Source organism: Tachysurus vachellii, chromosome 9 (assembly GCF_030014155.1).
Source record: "Tachysurus vachellii isolate PV-2020 chromosome 9, HZAU_Pvac_v1, whole genome shotgun sequence".
NCBI lineage: Eukaryota > Metazoa > Chordata > Actinopteri > Siluriformes > Bagridae > Tachysurus > Tachysurus vachellii.
The window spans coordinates 26,096,792-26,112,019 of NC_083468.1; the positions used below are offsets into that span (position 1 = coordinate 26,096,792).

At 41.2% G+C, this 15,228-nt stretch overlaps 1 protein-coding gene across 2 annotated transcripts in view; it reads right to left on the bottom strand.

Moving 5' to 3' along the window:
- Positions 1–9,101: 9,101 nt before the first annotated feature.
- The window catches only part of veph1 (ventricular zone expressed PH domain-containing 1), an 87,737-nt gene continuing 81,610 nt past the window's right edge, over positions 9,102–15,228 (bottom strand). Inside the window, exon 14 of one of the 2 annotated variants that reach the window (XM_060878713.1) lies at positions 9,102–10,943. In XM_060878713.1, the coding sequence (XP_060734696.1) occupies positions 10,710–10,943 (234 nt within the window). In that variant the 3' untranslated portion in view covers positions 9,102–10,709. Of the gene's footprint in view, positions 10,947–15,228 lie in introns of both variants that reach the window. The other variant, XM_060878712.1, reaches the window with a different exon arrangement.

A 15,228-nucleotide genomic window follows, 5' to 3' on the forward strand; every position in this document is an offset into this window, starting at 1 on the left:
TGCCTCACCGCCTGAGTGGATGCAAGCGCTTACGATTCCTGACGTCAGAGAAAACGTGAGCAGTTCAGTGGTTTCTACTGCGGTCAAGGCTTTATACACTCAGTGGAGAGATTTCATATATGTAAAATGTCTTTCTGAGTCGGTCACTGTATTGTGCTTCTTGCTTATCTTCAAACCTACAAATTTGTTACTATAGAAATCACTCCTATTTCCCATAGCTCTGGGAAGACATTGCTTTTCATTATTCTGACATTTCTCCTTTAAGAATTCCAAATTATGAATGACTGGTCTGGAATAACGTCAGATGTATACAACTGAAAACCCGAAACGTGTGACGACGCCCATTAAAACCGAGACTATGAATCCATAAGGCCTGTAATGTGGTCATCGTGGTTTCTGCTCCAAATAGTGACCAGGATGTTCTTGAACCAGAGCAAATGAAGAGAAATCCTGCGGTTGCATTTAGGTTTTGGCCTGAACCATCAAACAACTACCAGACATGCTCTCTCTTTCTGTGTCACACACAGCCACATCCAGTTAAACCCCTGGCAATGACCTTCCTGTTCCCTCTCACAGTTCTCTCCACAACTTCCTCCCGTTGCTTTCTCTGGGTCTCTGGATACCACAGCTAGAACTTATGTCACATACGTGCCAACATGTCTTAGTGGAGTTTCTGTCATATGTTTCACATATCTTACTGAACACATTTGTCATCGTTTCTTACGAAGTGAGAGTTGATATAAATATTTTAGACTTACTGAAGGAAAAAGTCACATTCGAATATTTTTTTCTGATCAGCTGTCTGATTGACTAAATATATACATGTCCACACTTTGTCTGCACTGGTTTGGGTTTAGTTTGTGCTCCATGCACATGGTCTTACACACACACACACACACACACACACACACACACACACACACACACACACACACACACACACACACACACACACACACACACACACTTTAATCAAAACAGCATGCCGGAGGACTTTATTCACATTTCACAGGTCATTAGTGAAGTGAAGCTTCTCAAGCACTTTACCAAGTCATTTTTGTCAAATTCATCACTAAGGATTTTTCTTTTCTTATGGACAAAATCATCTGCAGGGTTTTAATGTATGAAATGCAAAACAACAACAATGTGAACTCACGAACCATGAAACTAAAGGGAAAATATAAGGCAAAACCTGTAGACTAGGAGCAAGAATATAGTACCCATGGCAACACAACAACAACAACAACAACAAAAAGTGCTTGACAAAGAAACCACCAGAAGTTAAACATGGGTGCTACTGGGGTGGAACATGACACTGGTGTGAATGGGACATGATCATGTGACATGTTGGGGCTGATGTTATAAATGACAAAAATAGGAAGCTGTATTATAATTTATAATAAGTAAAGTAAATAAGCACTTAAGCTGCAAAGTAATAAATATGTAAAAAATAAAAATCAATATCTGTTGATAGGGGGGGCATGGTGGCTTAGTGGTTAGCATGTTTGCCTCACACCTCCAGGGTTGGGGGTTTGATTCCCGCCTCCGCCTTGTGTGTGTGGAGTTTGCATGTTCTCCCCGTGCCTCGGGGGTTTCCTCCGGGTACTCCGGTTTCCTCCCCGGTCCAAAGACATGCATGGTAGGTTGATTGGCATCTCTGGAAAATTGTCTGTAGTGTGTGATTGCGTGAGTGAATGAGAGTGTGTGTGTGTGCCCTGTGATGTGTTGGCACTCTGTCCAGGGTGTATCCTGGCTTGATGCCCGATGACGCCTGAGATCTCCGTGACCCGAGGTAGTTCGGATAAGCGATAGAAAATAAATCAATATCTGTTGATCATTTGAACCATTTTTTAAAACCTTTCTCTCAGAAATATTTCTCTACATTTTTATTTCATTTTACACACTTTTCTCAGATTATTCTCTACATTTCTAAATTTGGGGAAACATTAAAACAAATGCAATTCATTTTAATTTTAGTGTCTTTAGAGATCACACACAAATCATCGTACATTTGGTCACGTTTTATTTTTTACTGACCTCCATCCATTTTCTGTGGTGTTTATCCTTCACAGGGTCACAGGTTATCTATCCCAGGAGACTCGGGGCACGAGCTGGAGAACGATCCTACATACAAATACACACTACGGACAATTTAGAGATCGCTTTCACGTCTGCAGACTGGTGAAAGAAACCGAGGAACCCTGAGGAAACCCCTGAACCATGGGAGGGAACATGCAAACTCCACACACAAACACACAAACACACACACACTCTCTCTCTTTGACAACAGCTTTCTCTGGACACTGGAGACTCCTTTCATCGTATTCACCATTACACACGTTTCACTATCTTTGAACAAGCCGTTACTATAGAAACAAACAATAATGGATTAATATAAACTCTTAATGAAAAATAAGAAAATAAAGCCACACCTTTCAGCCATCGGGATCAAGAACTGACGTGATGTGGTATAAACTGTAAACATCTTAACATCGCATAAAAAAAAGCAGTTTTATAGCCACGGTGCTACAGAATCTGTTAACGATCACCGCCGACTCTGATACTCAGCAGTACTTAACAGATTTACACTTTAAAAATAGCCCGAGTGTCAAACCCCATCGGCTTCCAAACGCATGGACTGAAATCACATTCTCTTAATTACTCTGATAAGATTCCTGGCAGGCGTAGAATCAGCTTGCTTGTAAATGAGCCGTAATTGATTTCTTTATTTTTATCCTTAATGCCACATTTTAAGCCTGAGAGCGTTTATGCTTTCATTTGGTTAACATCTGCTCTCGTACGATCGCCGCTTAATGTGTGTGTGATGTGAGTTCGCAGGAATCGCCGAGCTCTTTCACAATGCTGAAAAGGATTAATAGACGCTCGTGCTCAGCGATTGGCTCGTCTCGCCAGCCGAGCCAAAACACCGCAAATGGAGCTGAAAGCACGGTGCCAGCGTCACACGACACATCCACATGATGAATAGCAGCGCGTTCAGGTCGCACGTAGGATTTTTTTAAAAATACAGAAACATTGTTTTTCCCTCCTAATCTTTAAGCCATTAAAGCAAACTTTTCATTTTAACTCGGGAATTTTAACCAGATGTCCCAGCGCTTTTATTTTCTGGGAGACATTAGCATAATGACATTTAATGCCTGAAATCCTCTGTGTATTGACATTTAGTTGACGTATTTTTTTCCCTCCTTTCTCCTGTGTTTATAGTAGGAAGAGCGCTCTCGGCATGACAAACGAGTAGAAGCCTGGATATTTAATCCCTACACAAAGGGTCAAGTGGAGAGGAAATGTGTCCGTTTTCCAAAATGAGCTCACATTCTCTGCAGGTTAAACATAATTACGGCACAATACTACAAAAACGGAGGTAATTCTGGTTCTCGTCGTTCTTTTTGCTGTGTGTGTGTGTGTGTGTGTGTGTGTGTGTGTGTGTGTGTGTGGTGTGTTTTATTCCTTATTCAGCACCATAAACTCCCATGAACTTCTAACTATCCCTTTGGTGATTTATTCGTTCTGTAGCCGGTAAATATTCTACAGAACTCACTAATACGCTTTAAGGTGAAAGGTTAAACCGTACAATAATGTACTACGCGATGGAGTATTGTTGTTCTTTTTTTTTTCCAGGGAACAGAGATGAAGTGAAAGTGTGTGTGTCCTATCACAAGCCCAAACTTTCATCACTTCATGTCTTGTTTATTAGTTTCACCAATAATATTTTTTAAATGCTGTGCATCGAGATGTGGAACATTCCTGAGTTAAACCAATGAAATGAAATGCATCTATTTTAGTGTGCAAAGGTTATTCAGAGATCTGGAAACAATCACACACACACACACACACACACACACACACACACAGGCAAATTCACCCCCCGATGACTAACATGTTACACTTTCAGCTTCTTAGTCACTTCATATGATTCAGTAACTGCAGTGAAAGAAAAATATATGAAGTCTAGTGAGTGCGGGATATAAATCTGTGCCGAGCCACGACTCCAGACTGTTTACACAACTCTGGGTTGGACATGACCAACAGAATACATACAAACTACAGACACGTGTCATGTTCCGTGTATTTCTCATTAGGTTAAGGACATGCTGAGAGGACGGCCGACTCGAGGGTTCGTCATGTACAGTACACAGCTGTACACACACTAACCCGGTGTGTGGAGTGTGTGTAAAAACCAGCTGAACACCTGCGAGGAAAGAGATGCAAGATGATAGAGTATCGGGGTCTGTATTGCGTCTTTCACACGGATGATATAGACGTGCCGTTTAATAAGAAATAAATGAACGTAATTAGAATTTCACAGCAAACAGATAGAGAAAGTTTTCAACGCACCGGAAATGTTTTTCCACTCGCAATAACAGCAAAATAGAAAAAGAATACTAAATACTGGAATACTAAAAATCACCAGGGATAATCCTGGGGCAGTCCAGGGATAATCCTGGGGCAGTCCAGGGATAATCCTGGGGCAGTCCAGGGATAATCCTGGGGCAATCCAGGGATAATCCTGGGGCAGTCCAGGGACAATCATGCGGCAATCTAGATACAATCCTGGGACAATTCTGGGATAATCCTGGGATACTCTTGGGACAATTCTTGGATACTCCTGGGACAATCATGGGACAATCCTGGGACAAAAATGGAAAAATCACAGAACTAGGAATCAGAAAAAAAACTTTGAAATCCAGGAAGTGGCAGAGACTAGACTGAAACAGAAAACTGAAACTAAGGCGCATGATGCTTGTTGCTATGAAAACCATGGCACAAAGCAGGAATCCATGACGTGGATAATATATTTCAAAATAATCAGTATTAATATTGTGTGTGTGTGTGTGTGTGTGTGTGTGCTGGTTCTGTTTGCTCTTTAAGTGCATTACAAAACACATAATACAACATCACATCCTTATAAGAAATACAAGACAACCTCGAACCTCTAGTCACTATGGAACCGTGACGCAAAGGCGGAATTGATGACAGTGAGATCTGAGAAAAAATATGGACAAAAAAAGGAGTTAGTTTATAGAGTTAATAGCATAGAACATGTTGAACTCACGTGTTCATGGAGCTCCATTTGTGCACTTTATTATGTCGCTTTGTAGAAGCCAACATTCTGTTTTCCTATTTAAGCATAGACAAAAATATATCAAGAGTAACTCCTCCTAGGGCTTCCGAGCCACATGCACCAAATTCGGATATGTTGTAGAGCCTGGTATGAAGTTGGTTGCTATTACTTTTCTAAGTGATCTGAGTTCTGGTACTTCTGGTACCGGGTCTCAAAATAGCCTTTTTTCCCATAGACTCCCATTATAAACTTTGGAGGTTTCGAACTATCTACACCAAACTCGGCCAGCTCCTTTAGGGTGATACTTAAATTGGTGTACCGACTGGCCTTTCGGTTGTCCCGCAGCTCCGCCCCCAATATATGCAAAATCAAAAAACTTGTTACAACATTGACATGTCATATATCAAAACACTCACGGGTATTCTAGTGACATCACATGACGTCAGGGGAAAATCAAAAATTAGCACAACATGGACATGTGACATATCAAAACACTCATCCCAATGTGGGGAACTTCCTCAAGAGTATTCGGATGATGTCACATGCTCGTCTCCACTTGCCTCCAAATGTTTTGGCACCCTAGCTTTCTGTCCACTTGCCTCCAAACGTAACACTGGTCCTTATGTCCACTTGCCTCCAAAAAACACTGGCCTTTGCGAATACTTGCTTTGTCAAACATCAAAGTTTGTCACGACAAACTTTACAAATCTAATTTCATGCTGGAACAGCTTTCAGAGTCTCTTAGATCCAGTGAAGGGAAACTGAGACGTTCTAGAGAATATTGGCGTGATGGTCATTATTCACAAAGTGGAATTTGTTACTTGTTATTTGGGACCTGAGCAAATCAGTGCGATATATAATTGCTATAAAGTTTAAAAGGGACGTATATCGACTGTCAGGCAGCCTTTTCTGCCATTGCCTTAAAGAGCTCCAGACTGGGAAGGGGTCCAGATTGAGGGGTTCAGCTCATACAGAGCTAACGCTTATAGAGCACACGTTCTCATGGAGTGTGAGTTATGAGACCACAGACACACTATTATTAAGAGATTTGTCTTTGAATGCTTTCAGCATTTCGGCAACTCGGGCTGGGTTTGTCCAGGGTCGACCCATTTCACACACACACACACACACACACACACACACACGCACACGCACACAAACACACACTTATAGATCCATCTGGATGTGATCTAATATGATCCCAAACCCCAAAACCTGAGAGGATTTGAACAAATCTCAGTCTCAGCTGATCACACTCACGTATTTGAGAAAGAGCAAATTCTCTCAGAAACAGATGCGCAATCCTGTCGCCATGACTACCGTTACGTGCTACGATCAGGGAACGAGCGGCTCTACTGACCCTCATGCTCTCACGAGTCTCAGAAGTGATTTTAATTAGACTGGGATTAATATCAGTGATGACAAAGAGAGACGATGGGTCATGCCGTGACAACAGATCTAACAGAGAGGTGAAGAACAGACATTGTGATCTCAGGAGGCCCAAAGAACCTGTAGAAGAACGCAGAAAGCTAAGCAGTTCTGCACAAAGACATCTTTTGGAAATGTTCGTAATGAAAATGTCTTGTTTATTTATTGTTGTCAAGTTGCATATGTGTCAGAGAAAAAAAATATATATACATGTGTTAATAAAAACCAAGTAACTGAATCATTTTTATTTGTTATTACATTTCAAATTTTTTCGAATACATCATACATTTAAAGGAGCTCCGTCACGGCCAACGATTTTTCACAGTGAATGGTTCCTCGGTTATATATCAATGTTATTTTTATGTCACAGAGGCTGAAAATCTCCATCGTCCACCATCAGGAGAGAAAGAACATAAAGACAGGTCGAGTGTAAGGAGAACATGTAACCTGTGTGTAAGTGGGTAAATATTTACACAGCTGTACACGCAGAAATACGTGCGGATTTACAACATAAATGAAATTTAAAAAATTTATTTTGGCAGGATGAGTCAATCAGGGGGTGGAAAAGCAATGCAGGGGGATGCAGTTAAAGCTGGTGAGACACACTGCAGCTGATGGACCAGAATCAAGCCAACTCTGTGATATTCAAAAGGATCTTGCGATTTTTCAAAAGGTTTACTGTAGATTTTGTTCAGTCACGTGACGTCACAACATGCGTTCAGTTCTTCACGGATTAAAATTCAGTCACGAACACAGCTCATTACATGTGTGTCTCACCAGGAGGAGTCAAGAAGAAGAATATTTGCCTGCAATTTAAACCATTTTGATTAGATTCGATAAAATAGAAGCACCAAAAAACCCTCCCACAAATTTCTGACTGCAGCAATCACAAAAAAAACCCCTCTAAAATCTTGTAGGGACTGGATAAGATTAGCTGACAGGGTGCAGAACTTTGGTTTTCACTCAAAGAAAATTTTTATTTGGTGTGCAGAAATGGTTTCAGTTCGAAAACCTTAATAGAAGCGAAGAAATACATTTTTTAACAGGTTCTATGAGAGTTTAGAAATGATTATGAATGCCTGTCACCAGTGGAGGTTTTAGGATTTTTCTGTAACAGGGGCCATTAAGGGGCCACATGTTACATTCAGGGGCCAAGTACAGGGTACATTCAAGCACATAAAATAATTTATTCAGTACGGTGCAAATACATTTTGACAACATTCCTTTTTCAAACGCTCGAGTGCCGCCAATTGTTTGGGGCTTGAGTTGCATCTGTGATCGTTGTTAAAAATTCTCCGGTTGTTCTTCTCGTCAACGATTGATGGAACGGGGGCCAATCAGATTTCAGCAGGGGCCAGGGCCCCTGTGGACCCGCCTCTAGAACCGCCCCTGCCTGACATGCTCCCACCCTGAAGCTGATTAGTTTCCAATAAAACCACATCTCAATGTGGTTGAATCCTCTGATATATCAGCAATTTGCCAACAATTATGATTTTTATTTATTAAAGAAGAACACAATTTTTGTCCAATTACGGTTGTATTTAAAGTTATGGAACATCTGCAAAACGTACAGCAGTTATAAAATGAAAGGTGAAATAACTGACAGTGACAAAGACACTGAAGACACTGAATGATACATACAGAATATCGATGGTGTGTTTATGCTTCTTATTCCACAGTACACGAGCTGTTACTATAGAAACATTAACATATTAGAACAAGCCTGTTAGTTGGAATAACCTGAGTCTAATCTCAGAGCCGCTTTAATAGAAAACTAATGAAAATAACCACCAATTGTTTAGAATTAACGCAACACACTTTAGTTAATGCGTACGTTTCCGAGCTTCCAAACACAGGCCTGTACTTGAAACGGTTCCTGACAGGAAAACACGCCTGTTTGTTTTTATTTGTAAGGTTCCACATGGAAACGTTACGGGTTCCCCCTGAGGAACGAGCCAGAGAAGTGTGTTCTCTAAAAGCAGCTCCTACTGACTCATTGTAATCACCATACAGTCTCTGCGTCGTTCCAGGGATTTGATCTACACAGTCCAGAACATTCATACGATGAAAAACTGCCAGTGTTACTGAAACAGAGGATTACCTCAGTGCTGTGGGTGTGGAAGAGAGAGAGAGAGAGAGAGAGAGAGAGAGAGAGAGAGAGAGAGAGAGAGAGAGAGAGAGACAGAGAGGGGGAGAGATGAGAAAGAGAGAGAGAGAGAAGAGAGAGAGAGAGAGATAGAGAGAGAGAGGAGAGAGACAGAGAGAGAGAGAGAGAGAGAGGAGAGAAACAGCGAGTGAGTGAGAGAGAGAGGAGAGAGACAGAGAGAGAGAGAGAGAGGAGAGAAAGAGCGAGTGAGTGAGAGAGAGAGAGAGAGAGGAGAGAGAGACAGAGACAGAAAGAGCGAGCGAGCGAGAGAGAGAGAGAAGAGAGAGAAAGAGACAGAGAGAGAGAGAAAGAGAAAGAGAGAGACAGAGAGAGAGACAGAGAGAGAGAGAGAGAGAGAGAAAGAGCGAGCTAGTGAGTGAGAGAGAGAGAGAAGAGAGAGACAGAGACAGAGAGAGAGAGAGAGAGAGAGAGAGAGAGAGAGAGAGAGAGAGAGAGAGAGAGAGAGAGAGAGAGAGACCGAGTTGATTTGATCAGAAAAGTGTTGTGGATTGTTCAGTGTTTGGAGACACTTGTGTTTATACACCTAACACAGTCATGCACTCATAACAGCAGGAGGTCAGAAAATTATAATGAATATACAACCAGTGAGTTGGATAAAGGATGCTGGTGGTCCGGTCAGTGTTAAGGGGTTAGCCGTTTGACTTCCACCTGCACCTAATGTGCTCATTCTGATGAGCTCAGCATAAAAAGAGCTATTACTGGAACATTTCAGTCCGTGCTAGTGCATGGTCCGATTAACCACTGATAACATCCATTCAATCGAGTGATAACATTCGAAGCGTGTGAGCTGAAGCGTATGTACTGTCCTTCCTGTCTGTCTGCCTGCCTGAATGACTGATTAGATAACAGAACGAGTGTAAAGGTGTTGCTAATAAAGTGACCAGCGATAGTAGTTTGTCCAGAAGTCTCATGCGCTCACTTCCTATCCTGTAGGGTTTAAGGCTCAGCTGCCAGGTTTTGTTGGGTTTCAGAGCTTTACAGTGTTTTCTGGCTTGTACATTTGTACAGAAGAAAAACTTTAGTAGTTTATTTATTTTATTATACAAGTATAGGTGAATCTGGCCTGAATTTATTTGTGGTTAACTCCAAAAGTATTGGCACCATGAGAATGAGAAAATAAAAAAGAGGCTGCATATTGATGACCTTTCCAACAAATATTAAGTCATGAGACAATTTGTGGCCATGAGATACTGAAGACGTGGCCAAGAATGGAACGATATTAGCCTCATACTACTAACTCCCAGCTTGAAAAAGAAAAAGAAAAGAAAAAGAAAAAGAAAATGTGTCTCCTGACAGTCTGTTGAGAAGTTCTGCCTGGTGTATTAGCATTAGCAGGAAGTGGCTCCTAACAGTGAACAATCTCTAACACGGGTCTTTTTTTTTTTTTTTTACCCCAGAGCAAATGTTCTTTGATGTCTGTGAACATCCTGTGTCTTCCTGTGGAGCAGAGAGTGTGCTTAATTCACAGATAAAGACAGCACAGTGTGCTCTCTCTTCCTAGATTAACAGATGATTTAACTACATCTACAGTAGGAGTGAGCGCGTTGTTACACGGCGTGCTTCTTCACCTGCTGATGAGATACCAGGAGGTTAGGAGGATTAGCACTGCGAGATATAAAACATTTTATAATAAGATATAATAAGGAATGTTATTTAAAATTTCTCTCGGATATGTTACAGCTGAAGTTTCCATGACTAAATGAACAAAAACAAAGGAGCTGGAAATCATCCTGCAGCTCTGATCCAAACAAGCATCTTTCTGGCTCTTTTGGTTTGAGGTAAACAGCCAGCTTTAATTTTGTCGTCTTCACTCCGTGTACTGAATGATCAAAGCCGAACCAGCGTTTAGATGTTTTTTTCTGCTTGAATGCTGGAGAACCACATTGTTGCTCATCTATGACAATGTTGCACAAAATGGCTCCAGGATTTCCAGTGAAGAGGGATTACATAATCAAAACAAACTAGTCAGCGTTCAGGGTTAACATTTTTCCATAGTTCCTTTTGGGCCAGTAGTTCATGAGGATTACTCCTGACTTACAGGTAGGTTGTGGCTTCTCGGTTCTCGCGCTCTTTGGCCTGAGCTACAGCCACGTTGATGCACTGCAGCCATTCCTCCGCATGCTTCTCATCCTCTGCCTTCAGCACGTATGTCTTATTGTCTGTGAAGATCTCGAAAGCTCGAGGTAGGCCGCAGTCCCGTCGCTTTTTCGCCACCACCTTCACGCTCTGCACTTTGCTTAGCTCGATTGTGTTGTCGTCCAGTCCGTCCTTCTGGGACAGGAAACAGAGGATGGGATTAAAATAGCACTGTACCTACTGTTTGGCAAAGAGACTTCATTTAACCTAACTGTAACTTTATAATAAAATAAACCCTGTTAGACTGGCTATGCAAGGATATGGCGTGAAAATGGGGAATACGTGGGGAAAGGGGTGGGATGGTGACCATTAATGTCTGAGAGCTCATTTTAGATTCATATGTTGAATGGCTCACATGTCATTTTTATGGAATTTATTTATTTTTACATATTTTTGAGTAAAAACCTGCTAATCTTCAGTATCTAATTAGGGTTCTCAGGGGTTCTCCAACACTAACTTCTCAACCCAGCTGTAAAACAAATTTGACGGATCCACGTCAACACAGATTTATTTTGAGAACAAAATCCTACTATTTAAATATTATTTCAATGTTTTCAGTAATAGTCTGGTTTTTGGAGCCATTTTGGAGCCTTGAAGCCATTTTTATCCCTGAATTTTCCACGGAACACATTGGGCCAAAGTTAACATTATTATTATCATCGTTATGATTTTTATAAAGTTATTTTCAGTTCCTGAGGTTTGGATTAAACCATTTCAATTCAAATTGACCAGTGAAAGAGGCTAATAACTATAATGACCTTTATAATAGTGAGTTGTCATTTCCTGTAACAAAAAAATAAATAAAAAAATCATAAATTCGCTGGCTCTGCTTCCCAGACCCCACTTTAACAATCTCTGATCCTAATAAAAATATAGAAGGATATGTATTTATTAACTATGGAGATCCCTAAACCCTGTTCTCTCTCACTCTGCTCTCTGGGAGATCTGTTCTGTGTTAATTCTTTGTGCTTAATGTCCACGAGCAAACACACATTTCCTCAAAGGAGCTTCCACAATGGAAGATCGGTGTAAGAGGCAAAGAACATGAAGGGGAAGTACTGTAAACCACCACAGGCTGAATTCCAGCTCATAGAGCTTAAGATCCAACGTTTGGTTGGACTTTGGATCTTACAACATGGGAACAGAGGCTGGGACGCGGTTTGTGGGTTATGATGGTTTGGTTTATTGTGCTTTCTCTCTTGGGAGTGCTTGTCTCGCTTTCTCAATCCTTGCTCTGCAAATAGTTAGATGGAGCTTTCTGAATAAATCTCAGCAGGACAAAGATCTTTAGAACTTCATTATATGTGCTGTTTGACTGGCAAAGATTTGTGGCATTTCATGAATACAATGAACAACAAGATGGATATTAGCCTGGATGTCACAGATACAGGAAACAAAGACATCAATAAAAATAAATTCCTTAACGTTGAACACTGCACCTCCATGACAGTAGAGGTCCCCCTTAAAGGTGGGGTGCAAGATGTTTGAAAAATGCTTCAGAAAACTGAGTCGGGCCGACAAACAAAACAAACGTGTAGCCAGTTAGCATAAAGGGGCATGTCTTCTCAATATGTGGCGGAGAGAGTGTTCAGTGCGCATGTCTGACATTAGCATAAAGGGGCGTGTCTGATCAATATGCGGTCGGAGAGAGTGTTCAGTGCGCATGTCTGACATTAGCATAAAGGGGCGTGTCTGATCAATATGCGGTCGGAGAGAGTGTTCAGTGCGCATGTCTGACATTAGCATAAAGGGGCGTGTCTGATCAATATGCGGTCGGAGAGAGTGTTCAGTGCGCATGTCTGACATTAGCATAAAGGGGTGTGTCTGATCAATATGCGGTCGGAGAGAGAGTTCAGTGTGCATTAGCATAAAGGGGCGTGTCTGATCAATATGTGGCGGAGAGAGTGTTCAGTGCGCATGTCTGACATTAGCATAAAGGGGCGTGTCTGATCAATATGCGGTCGGAGAGAGTGTTCAGTGTGCATGTCTGACATTAGCATAAAGGGGCGTGTCTGATCAATATGCGGTCGGAGAGAGTGTTCAGTGCGCATGTCTGACATTAGCATAAAGGGGCGTGTCTGATCAATACGCGGCGGAGAGAGAGTTCAGTGTTCATTAGCATAAAGGGGCGTGTCTGATCAATATGTGGCGGAGAGAGTGTTCAGTGCGCATGTCTGACATTAGCATAAAGGGGCGTGTCTGATCAATATGCGGCGGAGAGTGTTCAGTGCGCATGTCTGACATTAGCATAAAGGGGCGTGTCTGATCAATATGCGGCGGAGAGAGTGTTCAGTGCGCATGTCTGACATTAGCATAAAGGGGCGTGTCTGATCAATATGCGGCGGAGAGAGTGTTCAGTGCGCATGTCTGACATTAGCCCGAAAGCGATTGAAACATTGACATGGCAGATAAAAACGAAAAGCGAAAAAGGCTTACGATAAGGCAAGAAGTAGGACCCGTGTTAATATAGGATCAGCTTTCCAGCGCTGGAGAGAACTGAACGTCTTCCGTGTGAAACGGAGCTAAACCTTTCATGATACAACACACAGTACTACAAAAACACATTTTTATTACCATAGTATTACTCATTGAGTTCATTTATTGATAAAAATATACCCTCGGTCATCTGCCCCAGCAGGTTCCGCCATAATAGTTGTCTGGGTTACGTATGTATGTGTGGGGTGGAGCTATCAAAACAGGGGTGACACCCCTGGGTTAAGGGCGTGTTTGTTTTGGTGATTTCAACATTGGCTTTCAAACATCGAGCACCCCACCTTTAAGTTATGGTCTGATATACATGATATTAAAATGACTCACTTTGTGAAGTCTTGCCAACTACCTACTTTAGGTTCTGCGTATTGTTGCTTAAGCCCTATTCGGACGGGACTAGTTTTACAGTGGGTCGTTAGAGAAATTTCAGTTTCACAGACGTACTTTGTGATTTTAATCCCGTCCGAATCTGCCATGTCTGTCTTTTTCCTCACACGACCTGTGTAAAAATTCCAGAGCAAATTACCTACTGTTTTTCAGCAAAATCAGCGCTGCTCTGAGAAATCTAATCCCATCTGAATGCGAATGTCTGTGATTGCCGAAAAAGTTTTTTCCAAAACGCGTTTTCTTGTCTGTTTTGGTCAACGTGAACTACCGTATTAACCCTAGCGCACCGGTATTCAAGGTTCTGCTTTCTGCACACCAATAATGGATGTATAATGGATGTGTTTGCTACCTTGTGAAGAAATGAAAAAATGAAATCAACAAGAAGAGCCAAATCACGTAAATTGTTAATACTGGCTACTGTAATATCAGTTTCAGGTAAGAGTACTTTCCTTTCTATAGTCAATTACATAACGTGAAAATTATATAAAAACGTATTTATTCCAGTGGGTTTATAAGAAGTTCTATATAAAAATATGACCATACGCAATCCACGCGTCCTGGACATGTGGTCTTGTGCAACGCCCACATGTAAAACACAGACACTCCTACCTCCGTAATAAACACAGAGATGTTAGTCCCGTCCAAATCCATACATGAAATGACAGATGTCGGCTGAAATAAATTCTAACTCGAACGTCGTTTGGAAAACTAGTCCCGTCCGAATAGGGCTTTATTCTACACAGGGAAATAAAGCTAAATAAATATTAAATCAAAAGTCACTAGAATTGGCCAAGACATCATAGAGTCTAATCATTTACACACCAAATGACAAATTTTATGAAGGATGATTTTCTGAAAATATTTGAATATAATAGAAGTGAATCGAGTTTATCAGAATAAAAAACAATAGATTATAACATTTCTTTTAGAATGACATTGAACATCTTTGTGACTGGATGATGGGATGAATGGTGAGCAGTGATTGGTTTATAAGAACAATGGTGAGCAGTGATTGGTTGATGGAATCAAAGGTGATCACTGACTGGTCAATGGGACCAATGGTGAGCAGTGATTGGTTGATGAGAAGAATGGTGCTTACCGATTGGTCAATGAAAGCAGTGTTTGGTCAGTTGGAGCAACGGTAAGCAGCTGGTGAGTTGAGTGATCTTCCGGTGTTCATTGTGTACATTGTTCACTGGATTACTTTCGTGTCCTTGTTGTTTTTACCCTCATCTGTTTTGTTCTGTTTTGTTATGCTGACGTGCATTTTGTAACTGTTAAAAAACTTCATGCAGACAGATATTCAACACTCTCCAGAGCCCTGTGTGTTACACACTGTTCTTCATCAAATAACAGACAGAACTCATCAAGCTGAACTCCGATAAAATAATATGAAAAGTTTGGGATACAGACTCTGCAAACGCTGTAAACTTTAACGAAGCGTGTAATTGAAAACCGCAAAGTCATTTTGTATGTAGAGCAGGGCTTGTAAGATTTTTTAATTGGTTCCCTAGTTTTTTGTTTTTTTTTTGTAAATAAA